At 32.0% G+C, this 10,228-nt stretch overlaps 1 protein-coding gene across 1 annotated transcript in view; it reads left to right on the top strand.

Moving 5' to 3' along the window:
• Positions 1 to 743: 743 nt before the first annotated feature.
• Ptpn20 (protein tyrosine phosphatase non-receptor type 20) overlaps positions 744 to 10,228 on the top strand; it is a 69,501-nt gene continuing 60,016 nt past the window's right edge. The window contains exons 1-3 of the mRNA XM_076835203.1: positions 744 to 798; positions 4,537 to 4,631; positions 8,059 to 8,159. Of these exons, the coding sequence (XP_076691318.1) occupies positions 744 to 798; positions 4,537 to 4,631; positions 8,059 to 8,159 (251 nt within the window). The remainder of the gene's footprint in view (positions 799 to 4,536; positions 4,632 to 8,058; positions 8,160 to 10,228) is intronic.

Here is a 10,228-nt window from a genome sequence, read left to right as displayed (position 1 = left end):
AATTGTTACATTGTTTAGTATTAGTCTTTCTATTGGATTCCTTTCAACCACTGAACTTTCATTCTGTTCCTTTATAAAATTTTCATTTTGTCTTTTATGTCTTAAGTAAAATTTAAAAAATCTTTTAATATTTAGAATTCTTTTCTATTTCTTCTGTCTCTTCTTTTTCTACCTCCCTGTTGATAATATATTGAATGGATAGCAAGAGTACAAATAGAGAGGCTTGTTAAGAGACTGTGGCACTAATCAAAGGACAAATGTTGGATAGTAGTAGGGACATTAAGAGTGAAAATGATATTTAGGAGGTCAAAACAAGATCAGTGGCAGATTGCACATTGGAGTTAAATTATATGTGTTAAGGATTTCTAAGTTCTTAAATTGTGTAACTTGATGCATACTGGCATATCTTTCATTGAGGAAAAAACAATGGAAAGGTTAGTTGTTGGTGCTGATGGTTATTGTGTGGTAGAAATCATTAGTTCAGATTTAGACTTATCAATTTGATGTTCATGAGACATCTAAGTGGAGCAATGTACTAAGGAGTTTTCTATGCAGAAGATAGTTGACATGTCTGTTCCAGAGATAGAGTTTGTGATTCATGTAATTATGTCAGTATAATTAAAGATGAGTAAAGATGAAACAGACCATCCAAGGAGATACTGAACAACTTGAGATGAGAGGAGTTCTTAGAATTACATCATTTAATGCCTAGGTAGAAAAAAATATGGCAAAGGTGATAGACAATGAGCTGTAGTGGGATGACAGGAAAATCAGAAGTGGTGTCCCACAAAAGCCAAGGTAAGAAATATTTTAATAGGGAGGTAATGTTCAACAATTTGATATACTGCTGAGAATACTTTAAAAAAGCCATTTGTTCAAAAAAGTTTGAAGCAAGATAGTAACATAACTGAGATTATTGGTAACTTAACAGAGAACTATTTTAGTAGTATGTTTAGACTGAATGTAGGTTTCAGTGGGATGAGGACTAAGTGGGAGGTGATAAAATAAATAGTTGAGACAGCTCTCAGGAAATGAGACGGGGGAGAGAGAGAGGGAGAGGGAGAGGGAGAGAGAGAGAGAGAAGAAATGGGTTGATATCTAGAGGATGTTGTGGGGTTGAAGGAACATTTTTTGTGGGAAGGAGAGTTTAATGTAGGAAGAAATGAAAAAGGCAGAATATGGAGAGGGATCTGAATTCCAGATTGGAGGAGTGGTTGTTGTGTTATTTTATTAGAAAAGGAAGATAAGGTGTGTGCAGAGTTGGTGGATTGGTCTGTTGTGTAGCAATAAACAGGGGAATAGCTTTATTTAATTTGTAAAGTATAGACCAATCATCTGCTGATGTGAGGAGGAGATATGGAGGTGTTTAAAGGCTTAGGCAAGTAGGAAAGGGTTGAAATTATTTTCAAAAGTAGGAGAATAAATTAATTCCTGAAATCCTCTAGACCACTTTGAAAGCCCTTTGGAAGTGTGTGTGTGTGTGTGTGTGTGTGTGTGTGTGTGTGGTGTGTTGGGATTAAATACAGGTGTGAATAGTAGAACTAAAATATCAGTGGCTTTATAGAATGTTAAGTTTATTCATTTCCCACATAGAAGCCTCAGGTAGGTAGAACAAGCCTAGAATGCTGGTTCTGCTCCAAGAAGTATAGGGACCCAGGCTGTGTCTGGCTTTCTACTTTCTTGTTTTAGTTAGCTGTTTAGGCCAAAAAACAATTTTTTTTAATTTATTTTTTTTATTGATTGTTCAAAACATTACAGAGCTCATGATATATCATCTTTCATACATTTGACTCGATTTATGAATTCCCATTTTTTCCCCAAATACAAATTGCAGAATCACATTGGTTACACACTCACATTTTTACATAATGGCATATTAGCAACTGTTGTGTTCTGCTACCATTCCTATCCCCTATTATCCCCCCTCCCCTCCCCTCCCCTCCCATCTTCCCTCTCTACCTCCTCTGCTGTTGTTTAATTCTCTCCCTTTTTTCCCTCCTCCTTTCCCCTCACAACCTCTTATAATATTGTGTAACATTGAAGGTCTCCTACTTTTTCCATATGCTTTCCCTTCTCTCTCCCTTTCTCTCCCCCCTCTCGTCTTTGTTTAATGTTAGTCTTTTCCTCATGCTCATCCTTCCTGTTCTGTTCTTAGTTGCTCTCTTTATATCAAAGAAGACATTTGGCATTTGTTTTTTAAGGATTGGCTAGCTTCGCTTAGCATAATCTGCTCTAATGCCATCCATTTCCCTGCAAATTCTATGATTTTGTCATTTTTTAGTGCTGCATAATATTCCATTGTGTATAGATGCCACATTTTTTTTATCCATTCATCTATTGAAGGGCATCTAGGTTGGTTCCATAGTCTAGCTATTGTGAATTGTGCCGCTATAATCATTGATGTGGCAGTATCCCTATAGTACGCTCTTTTAAGATCCTCAGGGAATAGTCTAACTGTAGTTTAACTGTAGTTTGATTTTTCTATACAGACAATTATAATAGTGTAAATATTGTAAAAATTTTGTAAAATTGTATATATTATAAAAATATTGTAAAAATTTTTCTATACAGACAATTACAATATTGTAAATAATAGTTTACTTTCTTTGTTACCAATCCTAGGGTTTTTTTTCCTCCTTTTTCTCTATTACTTAGATGCTATATCATATATGTTAGATAAGAATAGAGATAGCATGCATTCTTTTATTTTGCTTAAATAATGAGACAATATTTAAAGTCTTACCATTATGTATAATGTTAGCTTGATATTTTGGATAAACTTTATTATAAATTAAAGCAGTTTCTTCCTTTTATTTCCAGTTTGATAGACTATTGAATTTTTAAAATGATTTTTAAGTGTTTAGATGATAATATGATTTGTCCTTTATTTTGTTAACATTTGTTAACATGCTAATTCATAGAAATAGATTTTTTTTCTGACATTGAGTATACTTTGAATTCTTGAGATAGATCCACTTAATCTGGACGCATTTTTCCCCACTGCAGCACTTAGTATTGTTTTATTTAGGTATTTTGCATCTGTTTGTTATTGAGTTTGGCTTATCATTTTTCTTACATGTATTTTATATTTTGTTTTCATGTCAGGATTTTATTAACTTAATATAAGTTAATAAACTTTTAAAGAAAAATTCTCTAAAACAATTTGCATAACAAAAGGGTTTTGTTCATTAAAAGTGTGGTAAAATTTTATGTGGAAACTTTTTGGGCCCAGATGCCTTTTCCCCTGGAATTGATATTTTTGATTATTATTTTAACTTTTTAAGTGGTTATTATACTAGTTAGCCTTTCTGCATCTTCTTGAGTAAATTTTTATAATTACAATTCTTTTATAAAGGTTTCTATTTAATCAAATTTGTTTAAAGTACTGATAGTATTTGCTCATTACTTTTTAAAAAATTATAGTTGCATTTTTAGCTGTGTTTCTTTTTCTTTTTAATATTATTTATTTTCTACCCATGGATTAGTAGTGAAAGAAGTTTGTATATTTTTAAGTCCTTTTCAAATAAATAATTTTATTTAGTTGATTATTCTTTTTTTACCTTATTTTTTATTTATTATTTTTATTTATGGCTTGTTCTTTTCTACTTACTTTGAGTTTCCTGAAATTTTATGTTTGTTTGGATCTGTGACTGAATGTGAATCTAAGTTTTGTCAGTATTTTCTGTCTTTTTTTTGTAAATGCATTTAAAACCTACCTAAACACTGCTTCGGCTATTTCATGTAAGTTTTGATCTGTTGTCCTTTCATTGGTATTTAATATTCTATATTTATTTTCAAAAATTAACTCATGTTATAATAGTTCTTAATTTCTTTTCTTTTTTCTTTTTAACACATTCAGTGATTCACTTTTTAGTTTCCAAAGTACTAGCTCACTATATTTTTACTTAGTTTTAAATATGCTATATCACAAAATTTCTAAATCATTTTTAAGGCTATCATGATATGGGAAACAGTCCCTTGAGTGCTTCATTCTGAGATCAGAGAATAATTTCTACTTTGGCTTCTTATCTGAAAGGTTCTGTGCAGTGAAATTAACAAAGCAATTAGCAATAATCATAGAATAAATTCAGCAGTGAGTTTTCTTAAGATGATTCATATTTTGTTCTTCAATAAATCCTGAAACAACAATGATCATATAACTGATTTTTGAATCATAAATACTACAAGGTGTTAAAGTGAGAAGAATTGTGTTCACAATGCACAGGTTCTGCGAGTTGCATAATTTATAATTCACCAGAAGAATACTTTCTTGGATATTTTGGTAATTAGGAACAAAGGAACAAAATCAACAAAAATCAACTCTTTGGGTATGAAAAGATGCAGGTTCTTCTTTGCTACTGTTTTTTTCAAAGCAGGAGGAAAATAGATTAATATAGGAGATAAAGATGAGATGATTTGAAAAATAGAAAATGTAGGTGAAAACCACTCCCTTCATATAGCTAGATTTTTTGCACTAAGACTTCAGCTTCTGTGTAGTGGTTTCCATTTGATTGATTCTTTTCTTTTCTTGTTCAGGAAATGGTAAGGAAGAAAATGAGCCTGATTCAGAACAACTGAATTTCGGTAAGAGTTTGCCTTCATCAAGTACGAAAAAGACAACTAGATCAAAGGTAAAATCTAAAAGGAGATAACTGTCAGCTAATTGATGGTAGCTTATAATGAAATCATTGACTTCACTCTCTAGGGAATTGATATCTATTTTATTGTTCTCACCACAATGATCTCTCTCTCTCTCTCTCTCTCTCTCTCTCTCTCTCTCTCTCTGGGGATTGAACTCAAGGGCATTTAACCACTGAGCCACATCCCTGGCCCTTTTTGTATTATATTTAGAAACAGGGTCTCGCTGAGCATTGAGTTGCATAGGACCTTGATAAGTTGTTGAGGCTGGCTTTGAACCTGAGATTCTCCTGCCTCAGCCTCCTGAGCTGCTTGGATTACAGAGTGCACCACCACACCCAGCACCAGAATGATTTCTTAATTTTTTTTTGTCACTCTGATGTTGAAGATGACCAAAGTAGGGATTTAAAAGAGTGAGGCTTTTTGAAACTCTGAAGAAAACTCCTTTTAATGCTGCTCTGTGAAAGTGTTGTGCACGCTGTTCCACTCCACCCTACTCCCATTTTGGGTGGGAGACAGGGCATTTCCATCTACAGAGTTTACTCTGCTGGTTCCCACTTCAAAACCGTTCTCTATGATGCTGTAAACTGGTATCTCTAGGGTAGATGTAGGTGTAGAGACTTAATTGTTTCTTAAGCTGTTAGCTTAGACATGAACTTTGCAAAAATGATTGTCACCACAATTCTGTGCCAGTAGATTGAAAAAACTGGAGCCTTTATCATTGACCAGGTGGTTTTGTACCTTCAGTCCAGCTTAATTTAGTCTGACTTTCTTTTCTTCTGTTTTTGAAGTAAGCTTGATAGGACGGTTTGCTAAATTAATGGTACTGGGTATAATTTATTATTTCAGCAGGGAAAATAAAACTTATTGTCATCTGAAAGTAAAAGTTAACAAAACATTTTTTTTCTTTTTGAGAAAATAATTTTGTGCTAGTTTTATAATCCCCATTTCCTTAGAATCAGATGAAAATAGAATATCAACTGTGTTGCCAGGCAGTATTAGTTATGGTAAAATGACTCTTGTACTGGAAGGATTGTGACAAGGGATGATAAGTGTCTTCTTGAAAGTACAGATGGGCTCTTGCCTGAATGTGGGTGGCAGGTAATACTGGTTTCTTTGTAACATGAGGCTTCTAAGCCAAGGTGACTCTTGTATTCATCCATGTAATCTCACTGTCTGACACCAAAATGAAACTAGATTACTCTTAGGACATTTGATGCTTCTGCCTAAGACTGTCCATGGTTCCTTTCCTGTGCCCTGCAAAGATCCCCTGGTACTTTGAGTGGACTTTCAGATCTTGTGAATGTCCAGGTAAATGGAAGATAACTATTGGTGATTTAGCAGGGTGGGAAAATTATACTGTACCCTGAAATTTATTCAAGGTGGATTAAATCCCCAAATGTGAAAAACAAAACTTAGAAAAATATATAGTAGAATAATATTTTTCTTAATTAGCTAAGGAAGCATTTTTAAAAATTTGTATTTTATGTATTATTCAAACTGGCAATTACTCAGTCTATTAGAATTTAATAAATCTATAATGGTCATGTTATTGATAAAATATACATTTATATTTCAGGAAATGTTTATTCATGTTAAGATGAAAACTCAATTTATATATTTTAACCTGTTCAACAAAATTAATATATTTGATAAAAGTGCCAGGTGGTTGTTTACATGTATTAATGTCTTATTTTTAAAAATAATTGTTTTGGGGGTCAGTGTTCTGGAATGATGACTGTATTAATGTCTTCTAGGATTAGGACACATACATACAACACACACTATCACGAGAGGAAAAAATTAATAAAGTTTACAAATAAAAATTATGAGAGATATTTACAAAAAGATGAAAAGAATACCCAGATTGTAACTGGAGATATTGTATGAGAAATAGGCATGAATTAAAGAGTAGAAAATAAGGCAGAAGCCAGAGGTATTTGTGTATGTGCATATGTGTATGTTTTTCCTCAGAGTGCTTTCTTGTTCCTTTGTTCAGCCTCTTCTTTTTCATTTTTTATATATACAACAGTTACCTGTTATCATACTCTGTTACTAAATTAACACAACATTGGCTACAATTATTTTTATGCTTACTTGTTTTGTATCTGTCCATGAGAATATAACCTTCATAATTTGTCAGAACATATGCTTCTCTTGTTCACCATTTGTCCTATCAGGACATGTTTCTCTTGTTCACTGTTTTGTTCTAACACTTATAATAGTATCTGTACATACTGGGCCCCCCCAAAAGAATTGTCAAATTAATAAATTTTGAGCTTTAGGGGGGGGAAAGGAGGGGGTAGGAATGATGGGAGAATGAGTTAGACATCATTACCTAAGTAAATGTATGAAGACACGGATGTTGTGAAAATACTTTGTATACAATCAGTGACTTGAGAAATTGTGCCCTATATGTGTAATATGAAATTAATTGCATTCTGCCATCATGTATAACAAATTAGAATAAATAATAATTTAATTAAAAAAATAAAAATTAAAACGAAACAAAAAATTAAGAAATGAAGCAAGGGCTGGGGCTATAGCTGAGGGGTAGGGCATTTGAGACACTGGATTACATCCTTAGCACCGCTTAAAAATAAACAAATAAAACAAAGACATTCTGTCCATATACAAGTACAAAAAAATTAAAAAAAAAAGAAATGAGGCTGAGTCAAGGCCTAAAATACTAATTACTGAATCTCTATTTTTTAAATAATTTATTTGTTTTTATTTTAATTTAACTCATGGATGCTTTACTACTGAACCCCAGCCCTTTCATATTTTATTTTTGAGACAAGGTCTCACTAAGTTGCTGAGGCTGGTCTTGAACTTGTGATTATCCTGCCTCAGGCTTCCAAGTTGCCCAGTCTCTGAATACTTATTTTAATGTGATTTTCTTCCTCTAATTAAATTTGATGTAATCTACCATAGAGCCAGGTACTATGGAGAATGTTTAGTCAAAGAGGACTAAAATCTTTCCATTGGATATTACAAAATCTCATGGGAGGGACATATGTAGAATTACTGGATTAGATGTTGCAAATACTGAAGTAAAGATAAATCTAGTGTTAAGGATTTTATCTTCACAGTAAATTAAATGTCATAAGAACTTATAGTAATCTATTCTGGGCTGCAATAAAAAGCAATCTGTTTCAAATTAAGTTTTTTTTATTAATGAGTAATTCAATATGAATCACTTGTATTTACATAAAGTACTCTACACTTTGTTTTGACCCATTGGAAAATATTAACTAGGTAGATATACATTTCAAGAGATTTTCTAGGAGTATAAATAACATCATTATTATGTTTTAATTCCATCATGGAAAATCTTATCTTAAGAAGCTATAGAAATAATATTTCATTTAACTATATTTCTTAAAATCACAAGGTTTGTTTTCTTTCTCATGCCTATAGGTTTTACAAAATAAAGTTAACTCAGAGAAGGTGAAACCTTCTAAGAAATTCTCACTCAGAAGTAGTGCTGCTGAGGATCTTTTTCAAGAGCTTTCAGAAAGGTATAACTAATGTACTTATTTAGTGAATTTTGTTTATCCTATTCATATTCACACTTTATTCATATCCCTTCATCTGAATGGGAATAGTGAATAATGGCCCTCAAATGTTGGGTTATTTACATTTCTTTGTAAGGCTGATTTAGTTTTCTTGGAAATATGTTGCATTTAGGATCTTATAAATACAATATTGACACAAGGAAAAGATATTATCAAAGATTCAACTTCTCTATCTTTTCAATAGTTACACAGCCTCCAAGCCTTTGGAAATGTGCCTGGAGCTGTTAGAGGGGACAGTGTACTGAAGGTAGCATAAAACTCAGGATAGCTTTAAATTTTACTAGGAATTCAATCTTTCCAGAAAGATAATTATGTACTAAAAACAATAAAACTGTTAATGTGGTGAATTCTCTGGTCTATATATGAAATAAAAATTTAAAGAAACAAGAAAGCAAATTTTTATTAGGAAAATGAAAGAAACAGTAGTTGTTATGTTTATAAAATGTTCAAATTTAGGCATTACATGTAAAAAAGCGATTAATAAGGAGACATTTTGTAAAGTCATGTTTCCTTAGAAATTTATTAGTAATAGCTATAGTCACTGAAATAGTACTGCATAATAATGTGCATATTGTTTATATTGTGTGTATGTGTGTTTATATACATACATATATGTGTATATATATCTGTATATGTATATGTATATATATATATATATATATATATATATATATATGTATATATGTATATGTATGTAGGTTGCCCTTTAAGAAGCTCATTAAATGAACAAATAATAGTAATTCCAAGGCATCTTGACATTTTATACTAAGCACTGTACTCAAATACAAAATATCACAGTTTGCTCTTTGAATCACAATTTAATTGGGAAACAGATATGTAAGAGAAATTTAAATACAATGGTATAAGCATTGTTATAGAATCAAAATCCAAAGATGTTGAGTATAGAAGACAGAGAATATATGCCAGAGAAATTTATCACAGCCTTTTTTGATGTAAAGATATTTTGGTTGGGTTTAGAATTTAAATAAATAGAAACCTAGCAGATGAAAAGGGAGGGAAGAAAATTTTAGGCTGAGGGAAGAAGTTTGAGCAAAGGTAAGGACTTGTGGAAATACCTCATTGGTGGTGAGAAATAAGTGTCAAGAGTGATAGGAATTGGAGAAGATATCATTTGGGCCTGTTGTGTGAAGGAACTCAATATAAGTAAAGCGAAGTATACATTTTATTAGTTTATTGACTTGAAAATGAAGCATAGGTAGGGTCTGTCTGTATTTCTAGAACTAAGATTTCTGTTAACAAAGGCAGGATAAAAGTGGTAGGAAATGAATGTCAAGTAGATGATTGCAGTAGTCAAATAATAGTGAGGAGAAAAGAGAAAGAAATGTAAGATTATTCACAGAATAAAAATAAAAAGGTAATAATTTTTGCATAAAATACATGTAGGAAATTAGTACAGATGAGATGAAAAAGTAGGCAGGGGCTTGTTTGCCAGCGTCCTTAAAGTGTCCAACAGGGAGCCTTGATTTATTCCAAAGTTGACTTGCAGTTATAATTAAATTTGTGTTTTAGGAATAATTTTATCTAGACATTGATTATTAGATCCAGAAATCAAATTAGGAGACTTTTGCTAAGTGAAGTTGAAATAAAAGTACAAGAGCCTAGCAGATAGAAGAGGTGAATAAATTGAACAGTGAGAGGTTGGAAAAGAAACAGAAAGTGAATATGGTTAGTGTTTAAAAAATCTTTTAGCAATTATTAGCATGACAGAGGTTGTTTAAAGGGTTTCCTGTATTTATTGGCATGTTATAATTATGCATAATAGGGGATTCATTATATTATATTCATACATGTACATAATTTGATCAGTCTTATTCCCCAGTGCCTTTCTGTCCCTCCCCTTTTTCTTCCCCTGGTAAGCTTATTCTACTGATCCTCCTCCTTATTATTATCATCATTATTTCGTTATAATTTTGTTTGTACACATATACATGGGACTCATTGTGGTATGTTTATTCACAGATGTAGCATAATTTGGTAGATTTCATTTACCA

Source organism: Callospermophilus lateralis, chromosome 15, assembly GCF_048772815.1.
Source record: "Callospermophilus lateralis isolate mCalLat2 chromosome 15, mCalLat2.hap1, whole genome shotgun sequence".
Lineage (NCBI taxonomy): Eukaryota > Metazoa > Chordata > Mammalia > Rodentia > Sciuridae > Callospermophilus > Callospermophilus lateralis.
Note: the sequence above shows the minus strand (reverse complement) of the source record. Positions and strands in the feature narration are given on the sequence as shown.